The sequence below is a fragment of the Caloenas nicobarica genome, chromosome 6 (genome assembly GCF_036013445.1).
Source record: "Caloenas nicobarica isolate bCalNic1 chromosome 6, bCalNic1.hap1, whole genome shotgun sequence".
NCBI lineage: Eukaryota > Metazoa > Chordata > Aves > Columbiformes > Columbidae > Caloenas > Caloenas nicobarica.
In genome coordinates, this window is record NC_088250.1 from 17481192 (window position 1) to 17507743 (window position 26552).

The 26552-nt window shown below is 41.3% G+C and overlaps 1 protein-coding gene across 27 annotated transcripts in view; it reads left to right on the forward strand.

Moving 5' to 3' along the window:
• TTN (titin) overlaps nucleotides 1-26552 on the forward strand; it is a 245118-nt gene that overhangs the window by 24529 nt on the left and 194037 nt on the right. For all 27 annotated transcript variants that reach the window (XM_065637181.1, XM_065637152.1, XM_065637169.1 and 24 more), the window contains 21 exons: nucleotides 679-902; nucleotides 1032-1196; nucleotides 1300-1468; nucleotides 1935-3625; nucleotides 3711-3992; nucleotides 4268-4534; nucleotides 4693-4965; nucleotides 5072-5335; nucleotides 5434-5694; nucleotides 5976-6236; nucleotides 6732-6995; nucleotides 7088-7348; nucleotides 7530-7790; nucleotides 8233-8493; nucleotides 8580-8721; nucleotides 8811-8976; nucleotides 9175-9406; nucleotides 9961-10245; nucleotides 10357-10482; nucleotides 12464-12652; nucleotides 16926-16982. In XM_065637181.1, coding sequence (XP_065493253.1) covers nucleotides 679-902; nucleotides 1032-1196; nucleotides 1300-1468; nucleotides 1935-3625; nucleotides 3711-3992; nucleotides 4268-4534; nucleotides 4693-4965; nucleotides 5072-5335; nucleotides 5434-5694; nucleotides 5976-6236; nucleotides 6732-6995; nucleotides 7088-7348; nucleotides 7530-7790; nucleotides 8233-8493; nucleotides 8580-8721; nucleotides 8811-8976; nucleotides 9175-9406; nucleotides 9961-10245; nucleotides 10357-10482; nucleotides 12464-12652; nucleotides 16926-16982 — 6101 coding nt within the window. The remainder of the gene's footprint in view (nucleotides 1-678; nucleotides 903-1031; nucleotides 1197-1299; nucleotides 1469-1934; nucleotides 3626-3710; nucleotides 3993-4267; nucleotides 4535-4692; nucleotides 4966-5071; nucleotides 5336-5433; nucleotides 5695-5975; nucleotides 6237-6731; nucleotides 6996-7087; nucleotides 7349-7529; nucleotides 7791-8232; nucleotides 8494-8579; nucleotides 8722-8810; nucleotides 8977-9174; nucleotides 9407-9960; nucleotides 10246-10356; nucleotides 10483-12463; nucleotides 12653-16925; nucleotides 16983-26552) is intronic.

Sequence of the window (26552 nt, forward strand, 5' to 3'; positions counted from 1 at the left end):
ATAGACAGTCCAAAAACTCACTACACAGCAGCTAAACAGCTGAAGTTATTGGAGTTCGTGTACCTCTAGAGAAGTTCTAAATGCTGTTTTGATGGCTTATATTGATTTATGTGCCAAATCTTTGTCTGGTTAGCCTTCTTAATGAGCAGTGCAGTTTCCAGAGCACCAGCATTCACATAGCATATCCAACTGCATTATCAGATTTACAACCTCAGCAACCATATCTATTTCTTAAAGTACTTGGTTTTGAAAAAGAAAAATCTTTTGCACTTGAGGTTTTAGTACTGTGTGTAACTCTTACTTCCACCCTCGAAATAGCCGTATTTCTACAACAGAAAAAAATCCAGTGTTGTCATGTACTGTGTTGTCTCTGTATACATACACATGCATGTACAAACATACACAGGATTACATCCATGTCTGTATAGTATCAAAAACTCAAAAATTTCCCTGACTGTGGTGTGTCCTAACACTATTCAGCTATACAAATTGCTGTTAAAAACTTGAAGAAAATTGACTACAAATAAATATTATTTTTGTCACAATTTCGCACATAGAAAAATTGGTTGATCTCTTCAAAATAAATTACGCTAAAGGCAAAAGTTGAACTCTGTTTGTCATGCCAGCCCACTGCAATGTGATGTTGTCTTACACACATGCCTTATCTTTTCCTTCCAGGTCTATTTCTCCACGGTCTCCAAGCCGATCTCCTGCTCGCAGTTCTCCTTCTCGTTCTCCTGCCCGCAGATTAGATGAAACTGATGAAGGACAACTGGAGAGACTATATAAGCCAGTTTTTGTGCTGAAACCTACGTCATTTAAATGTTCACAGGGGCAGACAGCAAGATTTGACTTAAAAGTTGTTGGCAGACCTATGCCAGAGACATACTGGTTCCATAATGGTACATCGGTCTCATTTTAATCAACGAATAATCTTAAAAAAACAATCTTATTTACATTGTACATCTTGTTGAGATGCTGTTTTGAGTGTAACTTCTTTTTTTTTTTTTTTTTTCCATATGTATCTGCAGGTCAGCAAGTGGTTAATGACTACACTCATAAAATAGTGATTAAAGAAGATGGCACCCAGTCATTGATCATTGTTCCTGCTATGCCTGATGACTCTGGCGAATGGGCTGTAATTGCTCAAAATAGAGCAGGCAAAGCATCAGTCTCAATGACACTGACTGTGGAAGGTATCTACTGTGCATGCTATTTTTAGAAGGCAGAGGAGTGTTTCTTAGTAAAAACCAAGGTTATATAATTTCCTCTTGTGATAACTTACCCTTGCTCTTTCAGCTAAGGAAGACCTAGTCAGACCACACTTTGTGGAAAGGCTGAAGAATGTTAGCGTAAAGGAGGGCTCTAAACTGAAGATGGCAGTGAAAGCTACTGGTAACCCTAATCCTGACATTGTGTGGCTGAAGAACAGTGACATCATTGTACCTCATAAATACCCCCAAATAAAGTAAGCATTTTTATTGTGTTTAAATAGTAAGGAGCTAATAATCACCATCCTGCAAAGTGCCAAATACCCTTGCTTCCATAGAAGGTCTTAGTCCAATGGCTACTGAAGCCACTAACAGCTTTTGCATTGCAGTAAGGCTAAGAGATATAAAATACCTTGTAGAACTCACTCCATTTGTCCAGCTTGTGTATAGGTGTATTTTGTATTCTGCAAAGCCAATGCTTTTACAGCAGAGATTTAGGGAACCTTTATCTGTCTCTGATTTTGATTTTCACTGGGCGAAACTGCCACTGAAATCAGGACTTCTTTTTATTATCTTTATCTGTTTGATTCTTACGCACTGCACTCATAAACATGAATAAACATAAACAACATGTATAATTGCTCCAGAGGTTTGCCATTGGAGGCTTTGACCTACTTTTGGAGAAGGGCAAAAAAGTTTTAAACAATTGTTTTGATATTTCAGGATTGAGGGAACCAAAGGGGCAGCTGCCCTTAAAATTGAATCTACTGCCAGGCAAGATGCTGCATGGTATACTGCTACTGCTATCAATAAAGCTGGGCGGGACACTACTCGGTGTAAAGTAAATGTTGAAGTTGAACATGCACAACCTGAACCAGAAAGGAGATTAATAATTCCAAAAGGAACTTACAAAGCCAAGGAGATTGCAGCACCAGAGTTAGAGCCTCTCCATTTACGTTATGGCCAAGAGCAATGGGAGGAAGGAGACCTCTATGACAAAGAAAAGCAACAGAAACCATTTTTTAAGAAGAAGCTTACATCTTTAAGGCTCAAACAATTTGGACCAGCTCACTTTGAGTGCAGGCTTACACCAATTGGTGACCCAACTATGGTGGTGGAGTGGCTGCATGATGGCAAACCCTTGGAAGCAGCTAACAGACTCCGCATGATCAATGAGTTTGGGTACTGTAGCCTCGACTATGGAGTAGCCTATTCCAGAGATAGCGGAGTGATCACTTGCAGGGCAACTAACAAATACGGTACAGACCATACATCTGCTACTCTGATCGTGAAGGATGAGAAAAGCCTTGTGGAAGAATCCCAGTTGCCAGAAGGCAGAAGAGGACTGCAGCGAATTGAAGAGTTAGAAAGAATGGCCCATGAGGGTGCTCTTCCTGCAGTTGCACTGGACCAAAAGGAAAAACAAAAACCAGAACTTGTTTTGGTTCCAGAACCTGCAAGAGTCCTGGAAGGTGAAACAGCACGATTCCGCTGCCGTGTGACTGGCTATCCTTTGCCCAAGGTCAACTGGTACCTCAATGGGCAGCTCATCCGTAAGAGCAAAAGGTTTAGACTCCGTTACGATGGAATCTACTACCTGGATATTGTGGACTGCAAATCATATGACACAGGAGAGGTGAAAGTCACTGCAGAGAATCCAGAAGGCATTATTGAACATAAGGTGAGACTTGAGATCCAGCAGAGGGAAGACTTCAGATCCGTTCTTCGTCGTGCTCCTGAACCCAAACATGAGCCTGTAGTGACAGAGCCTGGAAAACTTCTCTTTGAGGTACAGAAGGTAGACAAACCTGCAGAGGCAACAACCAAAGAAGTGGTGAAACTGAAAAGGGCTGAAAGAATCACCCATGAGAAGCTTTCAGAGGAATCTGAAGAGCTGCGTAGTAAATTCAAGCGTAGAACAGAAGAGGGCTATTATGAAGCCATCACTGCTGTAGAACTTAAGTCTCGCAAAAAAGATGAATCATATGAAGAACTGTTAAAAAAGACAAAAGAAGAACTTCTTCACTGGACCAAAGAGATCCCAGAGGAAGAGAAGAAGGCACTTCCTCCTGAAGGCAAAATCACCATTCCAGCATTCAAACCAGAGAAGGTTGAGCTTAGTCCAAGCATGGAGGCTCCCAAGATATTTGAACGAATTCAAAGCCAGACTGTAGCCCAGGGGACAGATGCACACTTCCGTGTGAGAGTGGTGGGAAAACCAGACCCAGAGTGCCAGTGGTTCAAAAATGGTGTGCAGATTGAAAGGACTGATCGTGTGTATTGGTACTGGCCTGAAGATAATGTTTGCGAATTAGTCATCAGAGATGTGACTTCTGATGATTCTGCCAGCATCATGGTGAAAGCAGTCAATATAGCTGGTGAAACTTCAAGCCATGCTTTCCTGTTAGTACAAGGTAAATTAAATTCTCTTACTTTTATCGTAGTGTGTTAAGTCTATATGGCCAGTGCATTGTTGATTCATTGCATATTGTTTTGCAGCCAAGCAGTTAATCAGCTTCACCCAGAAGTTACAAGATGTTGTTGCTAGAGAGAGAGACTCCATGGCAACATTTGAATGTGAAACATCAGAACCCTTTGTCAAAGTGAAATGGTTTAAGGATGGAATTGAAATTCATTCTGGAGACAAATACAGGATGCACTCAGACAGAAAGGCTCATTTTCTTTCTGTACTAGCAATTGAAATGTCTGATGCTGATGACTACAGCTGTGCACTGGTAGAAGACGAATCTATCAAAACTACTGCAAAGCTTACTGTTGAAGGTAAGCAGTATGAAACTTAGCACCATGCAGTACTGCTAAAGTGAAATCAGCATCAGGAAGAAATAAAAGAGTTTAAACTGATGTCTAACGTACTAAGGAGCGTTCAAGCTGCCTTCATGTTCTCAGAATCCAGTATGAAAGTTTGGATCTATATTTACATAAAATGGTTACACCACGTATATATTTTAATTTCCTTAGACTCATTTAATAAGAAATGTTTTCATCATGGGTATCTAATCAAGCTTATTCATTAATGTAATTACTTTTGACTGTAGGTGCTGTGGTTGAGTTCATTAAAGAACTTCAGGATGTTGAAGTACCAGAATCCTTCTCAGGTGAACTTGAATGTGAGGTTTCCCGAGAAGACGTGGAGGGGAAATGGTATCATGGTGATGTTGAACTGACCTCTAATCATAAATATGTGATTGCATCCCGCCGTGGTCGCCAAATCCTCACTATTAGAGATGTTAATAAAGATGATCAAGGAGAGTATAGCTTTGTTGTTGATGGAAAAAGGACTCACTGCAAACTGAAGATGAAGCGTAAGCATTTCTAATACTTACATTGTCTCTATATTATAGATTTTCTATATTATAGCATACGTTATAGCTATATTACTGTATCCCATATTGCCTTAATATTCAGTATTCTGCTTATCTGCTATGAGGATTAATTAACTTCATTTCATTTAATTCCACAGCTCGTCCCATGGCTATTCTTCAAGGACTTACTGATCAAAAAGTGTGTGAGGGAGATATTGTACAACTTGAAGTTAAAGTCTCCCTAGAAAACGTGGAAGGTGTCTGGATGAAAGATGGTCATGAAATTCAATCGAGTGATCGTATTCACATTGTGTTGGATAAACAGTCACACATGTTGCTGATAGAAGATGCAACAAAGGAAGATAGTGGAACTTATTCTTTTAGTATTCCCGATCTTGAACTGTCAACCACTGGAAAGATCACAGTGTACAGTAAGTCATTATCATGATTTTGAAGGAGTGTTTGATTTTTGGATCCTTTAGGATTGCTTCTTAAAGGCATAGTTTTTTTCACAATGAATATTTTTTAACTTGACAGATGTGGAAATAGTGGTGCCTCTAAAAGATGTTCACGTAGTTGAAGGAACAAAAGCTATCCTCGAATGCAAAGTTTCAGCACCTGATGTGTCTTCCTCCAAGTGGTACCTAAATGATCATCAGATAAAGCCTGACGAACGTGTACAAGCTGTATGTAAAGGCACTAAACAGAGGCTAGTACTTACCAGAACCCATGCATCAGATGAAGGACGTTTTAAGCTGATGGTTGGCAAAGTTGAAACAAGTTGCAATGTCACAGTTGAAAGTAGGTTTCCTTTAAGATGCACAGCCCTTTGTGAAATTATGTCTTTAAATACAAAACTGTGAAAGCAACTAATATATTTGTCATGTTTCTTTTTATAGAAATTGAGATTATTAGAGGTCTTCATGACATCACCTGCACTGAAACCCAGAATGTATCCTTTGAGGTGGAGCTCTCCCATTCAGGGATTGATGTAATTTGGCATTTCAAAGGCCAAGAGATCAAGGCTGGTCCTAAATATAAAATTGAAGCACATGGCAAAATATATAAATTGACAGTGGTGAAGATGATGAAAGATGATGAAGGAGAATATGTATTTTATGCTGGAGAGAAGAAAACATCTGGGAAGCTTATAGTAGCAGGTTAGTAGGGTTTAAGTCCAATATTTTTGTTTCACTGTGCTTTAAAAACAATGCTCAATATAGCGTATTTTGTAAAATAATAAATGAGAATAACTAGGATAGAAGTAAGAAGCATCCTTTTGTGATGTTCAGGTCACATTGTGTTCTTGATTTTTCACAGAACTCATGATGCAAACTAGGGCAAAAGAATTCCAGCATCAACTTTTCATGTGGTTGAATATCTGTATGGGGAAAAGTTGAACGGCAGCACAACAAAACCATGTGCTTTTGCTTCTCAACAGGTGGTGCCATTTCAAAGCCTCTCAGTGACCTGACTGTGGCTGAATCCCAGGCAGCTGTTTTTGAATGTGAGGTGGCAAATCCAGAATCAGAGGGCCAGTGGCTAAAAAATGGAAGACCGTTAGCTATGACAGATCAGTACCGTGCTGAATCTGATGGTGCAAAGAGAAGACTCAATATCCCTGTCACAAAACTGGATGATATGGGTGAATATAGCTATGAAATAGCAAGCTCAAAGACATCTGCCAAACTGAAGGTCGAAGGTCAGTATTTTTTTATAACTAACTGATGTCTTTAAGACTTAGTCCAACATCACTCACTGTGTCTTTGATCAGGCCCTAAAATGCAAGCATAGTTTGCTTCATTTTTCAAAAATGTTTTTATATTATGAGGCGCTTTCTGAGGCAGCAAACACTGCATTTTGGAGTCTCCTGATTTGGAATTTAGTATGGTATTTTAATAAAACCACATTTTGTTCAAGGCACTGGCTATAAGGTAGAAATTCACCCTTTGCTAGTTGTGTAGTAAACATATCAAATTAAAAAACCCCTGTTTCTCATGGACACTATGAGTAAATGTTCCTTTTTGTTTTCTGAGCACACCACTTTGGTGGAAACTATATAAATCAGAACATACGTACTAGATTTTAAAATGAAGCACCATGATTCAGTTTTATTAAGATTCTTACATTTACTATTAATTTTTAATTTTGCTCTGTTTTGTCAATTTTTATTTTTATTTTTATTTTTATTTCCTAGCTGTTAAGATAAAGAAGACACTAAAGAACTTGACTGTGACAGAAACACAGGAGGCAGTTTTCAGTGTAGAACTGACCCACGCAGATGTGAAAGGAGCTCTGTGGATTAAAAATGGTGTTGAACTTGAATCAAATGACAAATATGAAATTTCAGTGAAAGGAACTCTTCACACACTGAAAATCAAACACTGTGTTATCACTGATGAATCTGTTTATAGCTTTAAGCTGGGAAAGATAGGAGCAAATGCCAGACTTCATGTGGAGAGTAAGTCAATCTGGTTTGAATATTTGCTTTAATGTGTGGTTTGAGATTCAAATCAGACACACTGCTGAATCTTGCTCATTTTTTTTCTCAAGCTGTCAAGATCATCAAAAAGCCGAAGGATGTGACTGCTTTGGAAAATGCTGTTGTCTCCTTTGAACTGAGTGTATCCCATGATACTGTACCAGTCCGATGGTTCCACAAAAATGTTGAGCTTAAACAAAGTGATAAATACAAGATGATCTCTCAACGGAAAGTTCACAAGCTTATGCTGCATAACATATCTCCTGCTGATGCTGGGGAATACACAGCTCTTGTTGGCCAAATTGAGTGTAAAGCAAAGCTGTTTGTGGAAAGTAAGTATTTTAAGTTTTTGATAAAGTAATTATATGAATTGCTATACCATGTCATATTGAACAACTTGACCTGACACTTTGTAGCCTGTTACCCTTGTTTGTTTGTTTGCAGTCTTCCACACATACTGACTTGTAAAAAAATCCTTTCTATTGTCCTTTTTTTTTCTTTTCCCCCTTTCAGCCCTACACATCACAAAGACCATGAAAAATATTGAGATCCCTGAGACCAAAACTGCCTCTTTTCAATGTGAAGTTTCTCATTTCAATGTGCCTGCTGTCTGGCTGAAAAATGGTGTGGAGATTGAAATGAGTGAAAAGTTCAAAATAGTGGTCCAAGGGAAACTCCATCAGCTCAATATCATGAACACAAGCAGTGAAGATTCTGCGGAATACACGTTTGTCTGTGGAAATGACAGAGTCAGTGCAACTCTGACTGTAAAACGTATGTAAAACTGAAATGGACTAGAATATTTTACAGTTACCAATAACAGAGTTTGTGTTAATACATGCACTTGGTGCCACTCAGAGAAAACCTGCACTGTTGTAGAGTTATTGTCAAATAACCCTAAACAGCCTCAGTTACATTTTTAAGAGATCTAGAAGCTGTGAACTTGGAAATCAGATCTTGGCTTCTTCTGTTTAGACCAACATGCCTAAACACCAAGTCACCATAGGAGACAGAATTCGGATTCTGATGTCATTCAGAAGTTTTGGGAAATTTAATTGTAGTACTGATTCTGGACACAGAACCTTCCTTTTAATATTACCAAAAATCAGAATCTGTCTTAAAGAATTTCAAACATATCTGATCTAGTTCATATGTGTTTAAAATAAAGCAAAACAGAACAAAAAACCCCAAACTATGTCCATTTCTTTTCTTTTAGCCATCCTTATTACCTCCATGCTAAAAGACATCAATGCTGAAGAGAAAGACACAATAACTTTTGAAGTTACTGTTAACTATGAAGGTATCTCATATAAATGGCTAAAGAATGGGGTAGAAATAAAATCGACTGATAAATGCCAGATACGAACAAAGAAGCTCACACACTCCCTCTCCATAAGGAATGTGCATTTTGGTGATGCTGCAGAATACACTTTTGTTGCTGGAAAAGCAGCTTCATCAGCCACTTTATATGTGGAAGGTATTTGCCCTCTTGATTTGTATATTTGGTTACTTTTAATGGCTTGAATAGCATTATGGCACTCATTCTACTTTTTTGTGCTCTAGCTCGTCACATTGAATTTAGGAAGCATATTAAAGACATCAAGGTTGTGGAGAAGAAGAGGGCTATTTTTGAATGTGAAGTTTCAGAACCTGACATTCAGGTCCAGTGGATGAAGGATGGACAAGAACTCCAGATTGGCGACAGGTGAGTTATTGCTTCTACACCATGTTCGCTTTTGTTATATATTTTCCCTCAAGAAGTAACTTGATCATTTGCTTTTCTGATTTGCATAGGATGAAAATTCAGAGAGAGAAGTATGTTCATCGTCTCATCATTCCTTCCATAAGAATGTCTGATGCTGGCCAGTACACTGTAGTAGCAGGTGGAAACACATCCAGTGCCAATTTGGTAGTGGAAGGTCGTGACATTCGTATCAGAAGTGCCCGTAAAGATATTCAGGTATGGCCTATAATAAATATTTCATAACTTTGTGACTCAAAGAATAATGCAAAGGAAGACCAACAATATCTAATCAGCAAGAGTCGTAACACAAAAATCTGTAATAATAAGGTCAGGGCCTTCTTCTAGGAAACTGGAATGTGGGACCATCTGTAAAAACAAAGGCTTTTTTCTAATATTTATTCTACTTGTTCAAAGGTAATTGAGAGGCAAAGAGCTGAAATTGAATTTGAAGTCAACGAAGATGATGTTGAACCACAGTGGTACAAGGACGGTATTGAGATCAACTTCCAATACGAGGAAAGATACAGTTACGTGGTGGAAAGGAGAGTTCATCGAATGACCATCTTTGAAACCACTTACTCTGATGCTGGAGAATATACATTTGTTGCAGGACGTAATAGGAGTTCTGTTGTTCTCTATGTGAATGGTAAGTGTCCCTGCAAACAATGCTTTGACTGTATTTATTACTCTGTGTTTTTCTGATTTCTATACAGCTTTTCTAGAATTCTAACTCTCAAAGTTAGAAGTAAAAATCCAAAGAGAATCTTGTGTCCAGAACACTACCAAAATCCTCATGTACCTGGATGTTTCTTGCTCTACTGAAATAGCTGGCTAGCTGATGAAAATGCTCTAGCAGTTCTTTTCCTCACTGTATTTTTTTGGACCAGGACATGCTCAAGTCCAAATAAGGCTGATTTGTTCATATGGACAAATATGCCTTCCCAGAGAGATCAAGCTAATAATTCTGGGACACATTTTGCCAGAAAACATGTCAACAGAGCTAATTATGGTAAGGCACTTGTTGCTAGGTCATTCCCCCTATATCAAGGAAAAGGGCAGATTTTCATGGACAAGCAACATTGGAAATAATATTTTAAAAATAAAAATTCCTTGCTAATATTTTTGAATCTTTGATAAATATCAATAATGAGATTTCTCTCTCTCCTTTCTCCCTTCCCCTTTCCCTGTCCCAATTTGCAGCTCCAGAGCCACCCCAGATTATTCAGGAACTAGAGCCAACCACTGTGGAGTCTGGCAAACCTGCCCGCTTCTGTGCTATGATATCAGGCAAACCCCAGCCCAAAATTTCCTGGTACAAAGATGATCAACAGCTTTCTCCAGGTTTCAAGTGCAAATTTCTTCATGACGCACAAGAATATACTCTATTGCTGATTGAAACTTTCCCTGAAGATGCAGCAGTGTACACCTGTGAAGCAAACAATGACTACGGAGTTGCCAGAACTTCAGCTTCTCTTTCAGTAGAAAGTGAGTATCCTGTGCTCATAACAATGTCCTGTGAAATGAGATTGTCGACACGTGTGTGATCTTCTTCACCTTTAAAACTGACTTCTTTTTTTTTTTTCCCTCAACCTTTAGTCCCAGAAGTTGTTTCTCCTGAGCTAGAAGTGCCAGTGTATCCACCTGCTGTCATGGTACCACTACGTGATGCTGTTACTTCCGAGGGACAGTCTGCTCGTTTTCAGTGCAGAGTTACAGGGACAGGTGGGTTTAAAGAAATCCTGTACATCTTTTCATATCTCAGAATTTTTCATCTTGAGCTCAGAAAAAATGCAACAGTAAATGTGCTGGCATCAGTCTTGCTCTAGAAGTACAGTTATTTGATACACACACAGAGCAAAGTGTTATTCACTGGCAACTATCAGTCAAGCAGGTCATTTGTCAAAGATGTCATCAAGCATGGAAGTTATAAACTGTCATAAACATTAAGCATTTCTAAAAATAAGGTCTGTTTCAAAAAATTTGTCTTTGGAATTTTGTCATCATTTCAAATGCTAGCTGAGCTTGGAAAACTGTCAGTGAGTAAAATGTGGCATTTTAAAACACAGAGTAACCTTTTACGTGTAGATTTTCCTTAAATAAGTTTGCTAGTTTTAGTTACATAGAATATCATCCTACAATTAAAATCATTCTTCCCAAGTTAACACAACATCAAATAAAACTAACTTTCTTCACTTCAATAAATGACTTTGAGTATGAATAGTAACGGAGTATTCACATGGTAAACTGAAGAATAAGATCCACTTCTAATCCTAAAGAATTTAAAATTATTTAATGATAGAACTCCAAATTTAAAAATAATCCTGAGTGATAGCTGTGTAAAAATTCACATAAAATTGGTAATAAACATGTATATGCAAATATATATAATTTGCATTTTCATCACTTGAAATCAAACTCCATTTTTTTTAAAAAAAAGCTTTACAACAAATCTGATTGTACTATAGAAGTGCTGCTAAAACTCAGAAAATGTATATTGGAACGACTGGCCTGCCCTCTGTGCAAAGCATGCTAGTGTAATTTTTTTTACAAGAACTGTATTTGTGGAAGCTGCATTTACAGCACAGAGCATAAGGATCCTTTCTTCAAGGTCTCTTTTCATAGAATCACAGAATTGTTTAGGTTGGAAAAAGCCTTTAAGATCAAGTACAGCCATTAAGCCACCACTGCCAAGTCCACCACCAAACCATGTCCCTAAGCACCACATCTGCCCATCTTTTAAACCCCTCTAGGAATGATGACTCAACCACTTCCCTGGGCAGCCTGTTCCAGAGCTTGATAGACTTTTTGGTGAAGAAATTTTTCCTATTGAAAATTTCCTTTATTGAATACTGTATCCAAATGGATTTGTATAGCTCTCACTTGTGTTGCGAAATCCTTTTATGTTAGTTTAGGTACCACTTTACTGCAAATACAATTGTTTAACGGAACACACTGTGCAGCTGGCTATTGGAAACACTGTCTCTTCTGATGACAGTAATAGCACACCATTTGTGTGAAAACATTCAATTCATGATGTAATATAGTGCCAAGTGGAGAGGCAACGTTACAGTCTGCTTCAGTCCTCTTCTTTCCCAAGTCTACAAGAATCTATACAGGTCAAGTAACACAATGTTTTATATAGGAATTCTACAAAGGTACAAAGACAGAATCTTTCTTGAGAAATGTGAGAAACTGTGAGAAACTGTGAGAAAATGTGAGAAATGTGTAAAACTTATAATATTTGCCACACAAAGAGGCATGGAACTGTCCTTACCGAAAGGATATTCCATTTTCATGTCTTTAAGCTGTTCAGATCAACCTAGTGATTTTATAGCCTGTTTAATCAGGCAGTTGTAGCAGAGTAACTTTTTTAAAATTACACTTTCCCTGATTTTAGTAGTGGCAAAATATTTTTGAATTTATACATTAAGAGGGGAAAAGAAAAATTATTTTTACTCAGGAATATAGCAGCACTAGAATCAGTTTTCCCAGACAAATATTTTCAATGCAGAAATCAAAACTTAAAGCAACATGTAGGCCACTTTCCGCTGGTCATACATTACCAAAGTAACACAAGACACATTTAAACTTGGAAAAGGTACTTGAGATTAAGACTTCTGATAGGTATAAATACAACAATAGTGTTTACTTACTAGTCTAATATAATAACACACATTTTTTCTTCTTTCTGTTGCTTGAGCAGATCTGAAAGTCTCTTGGTACAGCAAAGAGAGAGAGATCAAGCCATCACGATTTTTTAGAATGACTCAGTTTGAAGACACTTACCAGCTGGAGATTGCTGAAGCTTATCCAGAGGATGAAGGAATCTATACCTTTGTGGCTAGTAATTCTGTAGGCCAAGTGACAAGCACTGCTACCTTGAAGTTAGAAGGTATAGTGTGCAATTAAAGAAGGTGCCTTGTTTAGGTCGTGTTCCAATACTAATCTTAATATACACTGATAATTATATGTGAGTCGTTGTCTGTCCTGTTGTCTTTTAACTCGATTAATTGCTACCATTTACAATGTCCACAGCATACATTTATGTCTCCAAAATACAGATCATGCACAGAAAACTTATTTCACAGTTTTTCAATGTTCCATGCACTTCACCTTTTCATTCTCTCCAGAGTCTGTCATGCACCAAGCATGGTAGAAATCTTATTTCTGACAGAAGTGCTTTGCTTACACATTATTTTATTTAACTGTAAGGAGAATCTAATAAGAGTTTTTGTATAAAATGAATTACTTTGAAAGTGTTGGAAAAGATGTTAAACTTGAGCAGCTGAAAAGAAATAGTTTACATTCATATGAATTGATTAAACATTGACCAAAGTTTTAGAGCAGAAATATTGTCTGGAGAATTTGCTATTTAAATGCTATATTGTCCTTGATATTATTTAACCATAAATATCTTGTTTTCTTTTTGCAACAGATTTTATAAATGATGAATTAGAATAATTCATGCTGTTAAGTTGTAAGTTAGAAAAAAAATCTTGAATGAGAGAGAAAATTTATTATAGTGTAGGGTAAGAAATTAAAAGTTGACATGCTTCTTTTCAGGATTTAAAAAGGTTGAAGAAGTTACATCAGAATCCCATTGGCATGTTTCTTCATCTATTTCACTTAAGGAGGAATCTATTGGCCAAAGGCCCACCTTTATCCAGCCTATTTCAAGCTGCAGGGTATGCAGCGGGGAGTCAGTCAGATTTCAAGCCAGAGTCTCTGGCGTGCCCAAACCAAAAATCCAGTGGTTTCATAATCAACAACTCATGTTGCCGACAAAAGACTTAGTTTTCCACTTTGATGAGTCTACAGGCACAGCTATACTGATAATAGTAGATGCTTTCTTAGAGCATGCTGGCCAATACTCTTGCAAGGCAAGAAATAGTGCTGGAGAAACAACTTGCACAGCTACACTTAGAGTGACTGCAGAAGGTAAAGCCCCGTTTTTACTTCAAAGGGATGCAGTTTGTTGTATACCACACTTTCACGCTGTTACTAATGGTCTTCTTTCCTTGTTTCACACCTCTTCTTTACTAGCTACTGTTAGTAGTACCTACCCTCCATAACCCAGCCACTCTCATTTCTTCTGTTTAAGCTGTAACATTTGGAAATTTGCAAATTTGTATCTTGGTATAGGTCAAAGAATGGAATCATTTTACTGAAGGTATTCCGATTTTTAAAGCAAGTAATTAACTGTTCTTTATAGTATTGACTGGGGTATTTTGCCCTATCCTGTAGGGGGAAAAAAAAAAAAAAAGAAGAAAATACCTCCTTAAAAAATTCCATAATAAGTTTCCAATACTAAAATGAACAACTTCAGTGAAAGAGACAAGTATCAACTGCATGACTACTTTAGGCATCACTTCTTATTCATATATGTGAATGGATGATCTTTGTGTGAAGAGCATAATGCATCTGGCATGCTGAGTTTTCAAATTAAGGTCATTCATTTTCATCTTCCATGCTGTTTGATTTTGTTCAGAACATGGCACAGTAAAGTTCTTTAGACACTAATGTTGTTGTTATTTTTGTTACTTGATTACACAGTGCAAGCCCTAGATAGGCAGAGTTCTGGGAAAGATGTAAAAGAGTCTATCCGGTCACAGGCTATATCACAACTTCATGTCGCTCCTCTCACAAAGAAGAATATTAAAACTTATCAAAAAGAATTTAAATCAGTGCAACAGCCATCACAGGAATTGGGTGTGCAGGTTTTTGAAAGTGTATCAGAAAGTTTGACCATGAAGGCTACATCAGTTGAAGAAATGGAAGCCATGCACACAACAATCCTTTCCCAAACATCTCAGAGCACCAGGATCTCTATGGCCACTGCTCGGGAGATGAAAGGTGTCCCTCCAAAGATTCTCTTGCAGCTCAGAGACCTAACTGTGAAATGTGGTGACACTGCTCAGTTTGTATGTGGCTTAGAAAATGAATTCTTCTCTGAGTTTCGTTGGACTCATGAAGGTGAAAGGATAGAAATGTCTGAAAAACTGAAGATATCACAAAATGGAAGTGTCCTACTACTCACAATCCTAAATGCCCAGCTGACAGACCAAGGACTGTACAGTTGTACTGTGTATAATGATTACGGAGGGACAACAACTGCTGCAATACTAACGGTCAAAGGTGGTTATCTGACTTTTAACATTATGACTTACCTTTTGCAACTTCTTTATCGCTGCCTGCACCTCACTCATATTTCCTTTATTATCAGTATTTAATTGAGAAAACTCTAGTAAGAACACTTTGAGGTTTTTCCTCCACATTTACAGCTCTATTCATAAGCGGTGTGCAGTAGTGGCAAGATAATATTGTAACTTCATGCCTCTTGCCATCAAGTCACAGATGTCTGAGGCTTTTTCTCCTCATGTCCTCCATGATACGCAGTGAGATGTAAAGCAAAACAGGTTGGAAGGAATTTTTACAGTTTGAGAATTCCTGAAGCTGGAGTTTAAGGAAGATAAGAATGTCAGACAAGCAATGTTGAACTAGATACCTGGTCTTTCAAACATTATGGCTCCAACTTGTTTCCAGTAAATCCAAGGTTCCAATTCCAAGGTTAGCAATATAGCTCAATTTATTTGAAAGGGTTAATGGGTGCAAGTATTGTATTACTGCACTAATTAATTGTCTTCTACCCTTCACTCTCCTTGAGATAAGTATTTATTTTTGCTAAGACTCCTGCCGCTTCTTCCTGACATCAGCATATTAAAATGTTAGTAGTGTTACCTCTAGCAAAGACCTAAAAATGTATTGTCACCACACTGGACAGGTGATAGTATTTCTGCTGAGCTCAAAAGAGCAGAAAACTAAGATAATGAGGAAGCCATTGACCATGTTGATTTGGTTCTTAAGAGTGAAGAAAGAAACTGCAATATGTGAGCTGTGCAAAGCACTTAGCATAATCTTCTGCTGCTACTTTCTAAATTGAGGGTCTCAATTTAAAGATGTCCTTGTATTAGGCATTACAGACCAGGTCTTGGTCCCATGAAAGTCCCATAGGCTTAACTGGTACCTAGAATTAGCCCAGCAGGAACAGAGCTCTTAAATGTGTAAGCACTCGTGTTTAATATTGTTGTTGTAGCACTGAAGTGCTGGACATTCTTTCAATACTATTTATTGTTTTCTTCTCCCCCCCCTCCTCCCATATTATAAGAATATTTTTTATTCCTGCAAAACATCTATTCTAATCCTTTTCCTAACTTTATTCTTACCTAGCAAAAGAAGCACAAGCCAAAGCAGTAACAAAAATTACCCTTGAATCAGATACTAAAAGCTTTAAAGCAGCCAAAGCTATTCAGTTTAAACAATGTGAAGTTAAGCAAGAATCTTCCAAGAAAACCTCAAGCTTATTAATATCTACATCCCAAAGACCATATGAAACTGAGAAGCAAAGGAACAGAGTCTACTATCCTGATGTAGTGCCATGTGAAGACATTACTGAAACTGACGCCAAAGCACCAGAGTTTCTTGAAACTCTGCCTTCAGAAACCACTGTAAAAGAAGGAGATGATGCATTACTCTTTTGCATAATGAAGGGTGTGCCTACACCTTGTGTGGTCTGGCTGTGCAATCAGCTAATAGTTGAGGAGTCTGCAATGTGTTCCTTAAAACATGATGGGCCACTGTGCAGTTTAAGATTGTTCAAAGTTGGTCAGAACCACAAGGGTATATACAAGTGCAGAATAGTTAATCCTGCAGGACAAGCCGAGTGCAGCACTCATCTGAGAGTGACAGGTTGGCAACTGCATGTTCCTTCCAAGTGTCAATTCGTCGTGCATAGCATCATTGCATTCCAGTACGTTCATTCCCTGGGAGATGATAAAGAACAAGAAGCATCTCATTAGTCTGTGGATTGCTGAATGTTTTCTTCAGGGATTTAAGGCATGATAAAGGCATGTTACATTAGAAACTCCCCCACCCTGCAAAGAAGAAAGCAGATCTTATAGGAAACTGTACATTGCAAACAAGTTTGAAAGCATTTGATTACTCTGTTCTCAAAATTTGTCAAGTGTTTGAATTGTTTGGCATGCATTTATGTGTGTGTATGTATGAATTTCTGTATATTTGCAAGAGATTGGATATTTTTACTACATAAAGTGTTGATTGACGTATTTAGCTACTGTAGCTTAAAAGTATTTGTCTTTTTATTCTAGCTCCTGAAAAAATTATTCATAAGAAGCTTGAGGAAGAGATTGAAATGGAAGTGAAAGGTACCGTCACCAATGATGTTACACTGAATAATTAGTACCAGTAATTAGTAACATTGTGAAAAGCTTTTATCTGCTTACACATAGTGTCTGATGGGGAAAGAAAGACACACTTTAAAGCATATTGGAACATGTTGCATGTTTGTTTTGATATGCAAAGGGTTACCTGCATTATGAGGTTATTTAAGTTTTAAAATATGTTTAAAACTTCAAATTTATAATTTTGCAGCAATATTCTTAACTTTTACTTCATGCTTTGCAGCTGTTCACAGAGCTTATATTTGTTCAATTTCCTTTTGAATGCATGGAATAGTTTACTTCAGAATGAAGCTACACAAATCTTAATCATTGTTTTCAAACAAGTTAGCAACCTAACATTAATCGGTTCAATGGACACTATTGGATGGATAAAGTATACCAGAAAACATTTGTTGTTTAGGATATGTGAAAGCTGTACATTCCCATTGATTCCTTGCATTTTTTTTACATACATTAATTCATCATTATACATCTCTTACCTTGGCTTGCAGATAGCATATGTGGTTCATGTTGCTTGCTTTTTTCCCTGTGCATAACACTGTGAAGTTAGTGGCTGTATTAGTTCGAATAAACGCCTTCTCATTTTGTGTTAGCTAATTACTTACTTCTTAAAATATCTTTCAAAATATTTTTTCTCAATTGTTTGAACATTTAATCTACAAACAGAAGGGTCAGAAAGGGCGTTTATTCTACTGTCTGCAAGTCAGGTAAGAGTTTCTTCTTTGCCACCCAAAGACACGCAGCTCTTCCAGGCAGCAAAAACATACACGCAGAAGAACGTGTTATTTTGAAATTCATTTTTGCTTGTTCAAGAAGAAATTTCCACAGTCTGAAGAAAGAACAGACAACGAACGATTTCGTGTCAATCTTTAAAACAGAGCAAGGCGTTGCGTTTATTCGAACAAATATGGTGAGTGAATTACTTTTTTTTCCTGGGTGTGTGATGAAATCTGTTGCATGCCCATTTTTTATTTCAATATATTGCTATTTCATTATTTTCAGATGGCAGGCAGAGTTTGGTGTGTTGTAACCCGGTCTCTTTCTCTTGCAGAGCCGCACAGCAAGGTGAACCTCGAGGGACCTGGCACAGTGGCGGTGCTGGCTTGCCCCCAGAACCGTAAACCCACCTTCACGCAGGGCCTCAAGTGTAGGTCTGTTTTGGAGGGGGACCCTGCACTCTTCCAGTGCAAGCTGGTGGCGTGCCCAGCACCCCACATGTCCTGGTTTCACAATAACCGGCCGGTGCACCAGGACTGCCGCAAGGTGATCCGCACGGAGAGCGAGGAGCACACGCACCACGCCAGCCTGGAGGTGCGGGACGTGCGGGAACATGACGCTGGCAGCTACAGGGTGTTTGCCATTAACAGTGAGGGCTCAGCGGAGTCCACCGCCTCACTGCTGGTGGCACGCAGCAGGGAGCAGCAGCGCTTGGGTTTCGCAGGGAAAGCGGAGTGGATGCGGGACAGCTGGGAGCGCCTGCTGCAGCAGCGGCGGGAGGAGCGGCTGCGGGTGGTGCTCCGCTGCACGGGCTCACCCTTCGACAAGGGGCATGAGGCCGAGCAGTTGCTTGGGGACGTCTCCCCAGCCCGGGGCATGGTACGAACCATCTGTTTCCAGAGGCTGCCGCTGGTGGGGCCTCATCGTCCAGGGCTAGTGCGTGGTAGGGAGCACAGTGGCACAGTGGTGAATGCTGAGGAGCTCCTGGATGAGGAGATCCGTTGGAAGCTGCAGCGGCTGCGGGAGGCTAAGAGGGCAGCACTGAAAAAGAAGCAGGAATCCCTCCTGTCCATGCCTCAGCAGGGCCCTCCCAGGAAGCCCAGCCCACCTCAGGTGGCTGCCACAATGAATGGCTCAAAGCCCCTCACAGTGCAGGTAGTGAAAGGGTACCGCAGGCCCAGGGCTGCAGGGGAGAGACAGCAGATGCCAGGTGGGCTCCTGGATCCCTGCCCACCCCTCTTTGTTCAGGAGGTTAAGCCCCAGGAGGCTGTTGAGGGGCACAAGTGCATGTTCTCCTGCCTCTTCCATGGCCGCCCACAGCCCACGGTCACTTGGTACAACAATGGCAAGCCCGTGGGGCGCATCCAGGGCACCGCCGTTCACACCACAGGGTGCTGCTCTACACTGACCTTCCCATCCCTGCTCCCAGAACATGGTGGCACCGTCACCTGTGTGATCTTCAACCCACTGGGCACAGTCAGCACCTCAGCTGCACTTCATGTGAAGCCATGGATGCCAGCCTGTGGGGCCATGAAGAAGAAGGAGGAGGAAGGTGAAGGGAAGAAAGAGGAGGAGGAGGAGGAGGAGGAAAAGAAAGAGGAAGAGAAGGTGGCAAAGGAACAGGAAGAGAGGGTGGAGGAGGAAGAGGAGGAGAAGCTGGAAGAGGAAGAGAAGGTGGAGGAGGAAGAAGAAGAGAGGGTGGAGGAGGAGGAAAAGGTGGAGGAAGAGGAAGAAGAAGTAGTCAGCCTGGCCTTTGCAGCAAAGCAGGGACTGCCAAGTGCAGTTCCGCACTCAGAGTTGCTGTCGCTGCCTGTGGAAATCAAGATCACTGCCCCCAGTCCAACACCAGAGCAAGACACAGAGATGAGGGAGACCCTCACACACCCCTCTCCAGACCAGGCTGCTCCTGCCATAAAGCACAAGTTCAAGTTTTCATTTGATGTGGGAAATGAGCCACCACAAATTGTGGCAGAAGCCCCAGCACACGTTCATTGCCGTGAAGGGGAGGCAGTGGTGTTGGAGTGTGCTGTGTCTGGGAAGCCTCCACCAACTGTGGCATGGTCCCTGAACGGCCGGAGCCTTTCTGCCAGTGAGAGGCTGAGGTTTGAGGAAGGCAAGAATGGCACATACTGCTTACACATCCAAGGGGTCTCTGTCACAGATGCTGGGCTTTATTGTTGTGTGGCTAAGAATGTGGCTGGAACAGCGCAGACTGCCTCTGAGCTGACAGTGGAGCCCAGTCCACCCAGGTTGTACAGCAAGGATGAAGGCATTGAGGAACTGCCTGCTATGGACCATGTTCTGGATCTCCAAGGCCCTAGCACACTTGGGAAGGATGAAATGGAACAGGTCACATTCTCTACAGAAGAGGAAGCCCACTTACCCTGGTCCCTGAGGCTGTCTCCATCTCCCGGTGAGCAGTTAAAAGAGGAGTGTGAGAAAACTCACTTGAGGGAAAGCAAGATGGAGGAAAAAATGGAGCTGGATATCACGGAAGTTTATTCAAGGCAAGAAACAGGTTATACAGAAGAAAGCGTGAAGGATACAGATGATATTTCTGAGACGAGGCAGCACAGGGGAAAAGCTGTCTCTGAGGAGCACAGCTTTGGAATTGACACCACTGAGCTGCAACCCAGCATGTCCAGGGAAGAGCATGAACAGGGAACCAAGTACGCAGGTCGATTTTCAGAGGAGCTGGAGGCTGAAGGAGACAAGGTGGTGCTGCATACAGATACTGTCTCCTGGGACATCCTTAAGTCGCCATTTATGGAAGTGAAAGAGCAAACACATGCCTCTGAGCAGTTTGCTCTGGCAAGGGAGTGTGAGGATTCACGATTTTTCATTCCTGTATCAGCTGTGGTGCAGAAGGAGAGTGATGTTTACATGGAGGAGAGCAATGCCACTGCCTGTGAGGCAGTATCTCCTGATGTGCCTCTTGTAGAAGAGCCAAGTGTGCCCCACCTGCAGGACAACATTGCAAATACACCCACAAAGGAGCGATTTGGCTTTTCTGACTTCTGTACAGAAGAGCAACAGGAGGAACAGACCAAGGAGCAAGAGAGATCAGTTGATATTAAACAGGACGTTGGGGTTGATTATCATCTTTGTAAAGAAGAAATGATTGAGGCTGGGGATGCCTTTCCCTTGGAAATGCACAATGATAGACAAATGCTGCAAGAAATGGAGTCTGATGCAGGCAACTCTTCTTTGGATCTAATCCTCACTCCTCCTGACGCAGAAAACTCAGGTCAGGATTTTACGGGGGAAGCTGTGGTTCACCTAGAAGAAGTGCATTTCAAAGAGCAGATGTTGCCATCTGAGACTGATGAAACCAATATTGCATGTGATCTGAAGAAGTTTGTGGAGCCTTTTCCAGCTGCAGAGACTGTGGACACAGAGCAGGCACAAACCAACACAGCTCTGGAGAGTGTGAAGGTAGGCGTAACCGGGCTCATCTCCCCTGTGCACCAACATAACGTGCTTGTGGAAGAGATGTCTCTGAGTGAGGAACTGCGTCAGAGCTACAGGATGCAGCAGGAGAAGGTCAATGCCCAGGAAGAGGCACTGCCAAGAGAAATCAGAAGGGCTGATTTGCAAATCTCTAATGGAGACCTTGGCAGCATCATGATATCTGCTGAAGAGAGATCTTCTGCTAAAGAAATTTGTGAGTCAGAGGTCAGTGTCTGTGGAGAGGATTCACTTGAGGGACAAATTAACGCTTTTCTGGTGGAGAACACAGCAGATATCCAAAGAGGAGTGCAGGAAACATATGTGTGGGAGAGTGGGGAACAACTGGAAACCACAGATTCCCAGAGTGACAGCTTCATCATCGACTTGAAAAAAGCTGCATATGAAAAGAAACCCCAAGCTAGGCATCAGGCTGAGGAGGAAGAAGGTTCTAGGATAGAAAAGGTCTTTGAGACAGGAATGAGCACCTCCATATGTGAGACAGAAAGAACAGATTCCCCTGAGGAGATGCTCAAGGACACCCAACAGGAACCAAACACTACCAAGGGATTCTCTTTTGGGAAACTCTTACTTGGTTTAATAATGGATGATCCTGTGGCACAGAAGGAGCAAAGGAAGGAGCCTTGGGGAAATAAGAGGACTCCCACTGAGGAAGCCTCTGAGAATAGCCTGGATGAAGAAGGACTGTGGGAAGATACTTCTGCTGGTCCAGAGCCCAGTGCTGTTCAAGCCTCAGAGCTGGAGCCTGACTTGTCTCTGGCCAGGTATTTAAGGTCAACTGGGATGCAAGAAACTCCAGATCTCAAAGGGACAGTTCAGAAGGAGCAGCGAGAAACCATCACTTTACTGGAAGTGGAGGAGGTTACCTTCAGTATGGTTTATGACTATTACAACAACTGGCAGGAGCTCGCCCGGCCCTTTTCTCCGGAGTCAGAAATGTCTATAGAGCTGGAGACCAGGAGTGGAGAGGAGTCACCTGATTCAGACCGCTTCTACACACCTCCCTCCTCAGTGGAGATCTTTGAAACTGCTTCATCAGCATCCTACCACACACCACTCAGCACACCCGAGCACTACTCCACACCTTCTGAGGGCTCAGAATACAGCACACCACCCGAGCGCTTCTCCACGCCTTCTGAGGGTTCAGGATACAGCACACCACCTGAACGCTTCTCCACACCTTCTGAGGGCTCAGGGTACAAGACACCACCCGAGCGCTTCTCCACGCCTTCTGAGGGCTCAGGGTACAAGACACCACCCGAGCGCTTCTCCACGCCTTCTGAGGGCTCAGGGTACAAGACACCACCCGAGCGCTTCTCCACGCCTTCTGAGGGCTCAGGGTACAAGACACCACCCGAGCGCTTCTCCACGCCTTCTGAGGGCTCAGGGTACAAGACACCACCCGAGCGCTTCTCCACACCTTCTGAGGGCTCAGGGTACAAGACACCACCCGAGCGCTTTTCCACGCCTTCTGAGGGCTCAGGGTACAAGACACCACCCGAGCGCTTCTCCACACCTTCTGAGGGCTCAGGGTACAAGACACCACCCGAGCGCTTCTCCACACCTTCTGAGGGCTCAGGGTACAAGACACCACCCGAGCGCTTTTCCACGCCTTCTGAGGGCTCAGGGTACAAGACACCACCCGAGCGCTTCTCCACGCCTTCTGAGGGCTCAGGGTACAAGACACCACCCGAGCGCTTCTCCACACCTTCTGAGGGCTCAGAGTACAGCACACCGTACAGCACACCACCCGAGCGCTACTCCACACCATCTGAGGGCTCATTGTATGGTACACCACCTGAGCACTACTCCACACCATCTGAGAGTTCGAAGTGCAACACATCCTTGGAGTACTACTTCACACCCTTCGAGGGACCCTGCTCTGCATCAGGGGACAGCACGCCACCAGAGCGATACCGGACACCCACTGGGGAGTACATGGATGCCCTGACCATGCTCCCTCTCTATGAGAGAAGGCAGCAGGCTCCAGACCAGCCACAGGCTGAGGTGTTTAGGACCCCCTGTGAAGCCCTGGAGCCATCAGGCAGGGAGATGCCACCTGCATTCCTCAAGGCCTTGAGTGGGAGGAGGCTGTATGAGGGCAGCACACTCAGCTTTGTGGTCGAGGTGGTGGGTGTGCCCAAGCCGGGGGTGAAGTGGTATCATAATAAATCTCTGTTGGACCTGGATGAGAGAGTGCGGATAGAAGAGGATGGGAGCAAATGCATGCTGGAAATCACTAACATCCAGAAAGCCGATGGAGGGCAGTATCTGTGCCATGCAGTGAACATTGTTGGGGAAGCTAAAAGTGTCGCACAAGTGGAAGTTTTGTCTGAAGATGGGCGATCACTAGCACTGCCACCCCCTGTCACCCACCAACATGTTATACACTTTGACTTGGAGCAAAACACATCTTCAAGGTCACCTTCACCACAAGAAATCCTCTTGGAAGTGGAGCTGGATGAAAATGAGGTGAAGGAGTTCGAGAAGCAGGTCAAAATCATAACTAGTCCTGAGTTTAGCCCAGATAAGAAGAGCATGGTGGTTTCTCTGGATGTCCTTCCACTTGCCTTGTTGGAGCAAGCAGCAAGCTTGGCTGCACAGGAGAACGAGGATGTTAAAATTGATTTCCAAGTAACTGAAATGCCTCCCCGCTTTGCTGTGCCCTTTGCAGATGTCAAGGTGACAGAAGGCTTGGAGGCAGTGTTTGAGTGTGTGGTAACAGGTACTCCTGTCCCAATAGTGCGGTGGTTCAGAGATGACATTTGTGTGACACCTGCCACAGGGAAGTATGTTATGAGTCAGAAGGAGGGACTTCACAGTCTGAAGGTCCAAAGTGTAGGTCCTTCTGATGGTGGTGTTTATCACTGTCGGGCAATCAATAGGCTGGGAGAAGCAACGTGCAAAGGCTCCCTCATAGTCGTGGCTGAGCAGGGAGCATGTGCTAAGGCAAGTAGTGAGACAGTCATGGGCAGTGAGCCACACAGGCCCCAGAAGTGTGATTTGCTTCTGACTAAGACTGTGAGCCCGGGTGACCAGTCAGAAATAGAGCTGGAATTTGAGTTTGAGTCGCGCGTAGATGACTCAGAAAAGGCAATCCGGCTGTTTGCAGTGACTCAACAAGAGCAAGATGTGGAAGAGGAGAAGTGTGTCAATGTTAGTTTTGATGTGTTCGCGGAGCCATCCCAAGAGGAACGGGTTGAGTTCAGGGCTGAGGACTCAGAGAGCTGCAGCTTTGAGTTCCAACTCACAGAAGCCCCTCCTAAATTTCTGAGGCTCATTTCTGACTATAGTACATTTGTAGGTGCCTCAGTGTGCTTTCAGTGTCTTGTGACTGGTTCCCCCCACCCCAGTGTCCGCTGGTACAAGGATGGGGTGTTGCTGGAAGGGGACAGGTACTGTGTGCAGGAAGAACAGGGGGGCTTGCATAGCCTTTCTATTGAAAACTTGATGCAAAGCGACAGTGGGCAGTACAAATGCATAGCTACTAACAGAGCAGGAACTGCTGAGACTTGTGCTGTCTTGACGTTATACTAAATTTCCATAAATTATTTTGGAGTCTCTTTTGAAACACTAAATGTTTTTATGCTGTTGTTCACTGCAGGTAAAAATACAGCACTCATTTTAGGGGCATTGTTTTTCATCTCTTTAGGGATGAAAACCACTCTATGTGGGCATGTTTTTAGCTCACTTAAACTTGCCTTTGTTGGAGAATTTAAGTGAGATTTAATCTGTGCATAGGTTTTGTGCATACTTTCTGCACTGAGGTATATTTCAGGCTCCTTCCAAACTCCTCACTCATTCTTGTAAAGATATTTTAATTGACACTCATTTATGTAGGACTAATGTTTTCATATAGTGTACATATTCCTGTGTGTCTGTAACAGTGCAATCATTACTGGTTTATGTAGGCTAGAAATCACCTGAAAATGTAGAAACCATGTTTTCCTTGTAACATAATGTTCTGGAGTACGAACTTAAGCTTGCTGTTTAGTTTGGAGATAGTTCTGTGAAAGAACTCCTTTAATTGGTATTTCCTCTTCTCACAATGTTGTGTCAGAACATGTGAGTCTCATTGATTCAAATCCTGTGTTTACAGTTTCTATCACTGCAAAATTCTTACATCCGTGGGCCTCATTCTACTGATTACTGGAATTAAATGACTTTTTTGTAAGTCAATGGAATTATGCTGTTGCAAAGAAAAGCAACAGAAATGAAAGAAAATGAAAGTTTTGCATTAGTAGAGACTGGACAGGATTTTTTTCTCTATTACCAAGTAATAAACATGAGAACATTTTGTACTGTATCTTTAGAAGTTAAAGGGAAATGAGAAGGGAGCATAATAAATCAATGATGTAACTGTAAATTCATTAAAATAATTTTAGTTGTCCCCATTTTCCAGTGTTATTCATAAAAAATATGTAGTAGTAAAAAAAGTGAGAGATTTTTATGCAGTATTCTTGTTTCACATTAGAAGGTAAATCTCTATGTATTCCTTTTTTTTTCTTTCCTTTTCTTTTTTTTTTTTTTTTTTTTAAATTAGTAACAGTTAAGTGTGCTATGTGTCAAGATGACCAGAAATAAGTAGAGTTGTTATCTGTGGCATTTTCTCAGCGGAAGATATTTTTACATTAATGTTCTCAATGTAAGTATATATTTTTTTATTTAAAATAATGCTCATATTTAGGAGGAGGAGTCAGCAGCAGCTGACATAATTAAATCAGAACTAAATCTATCTTACATAAACAATGACAAATTAATTTAGAAAATATGCTAAAAATATGAAAGTTATCAATTAATGTTTATCAGAAGTTATATAACTCTAAGTATGTGCCAGCTTTCCAGTTCCCTGTATGTCAAGGTGAAACCTTGAGTTCAACAACCCCAAGCAAAATTATATTTACTTTGATTCATGAGGTTTTTCTAGTTATTTACTAATTACTGTCAGTTGCCTTGCAAACTGCTTCAAGGAGCATGATGTTTTTAAGCATAACAGAACTGTTCCTACAGTATGTTGTTATGTTCATGTATGTTCTTATTTCTGAGTTTGATGTGTCCTCACACTGAGGTCAGTATGCCTCAAAAACACAATAATCTTTTGTCACTATCCCATCACTCACTTGGGATAGTAATTTTAGATCAAAAGGTTCACTTTGCCCAATTGTGTTGCCCAATATAACCTCAAAGTCAGGAGTGGCGAGTTCTAATGACCCAGTACATGGGGAAAAGGACAGGAGTGGTTAGGCAAATACCAATGTGTCACTTCAGTTTCTTCCAAGTCATGACCTCATGATAAATATTTAAGATTTGTATGTTGTTAAAAAGCAGAGATAATTGTGAATTCTTATA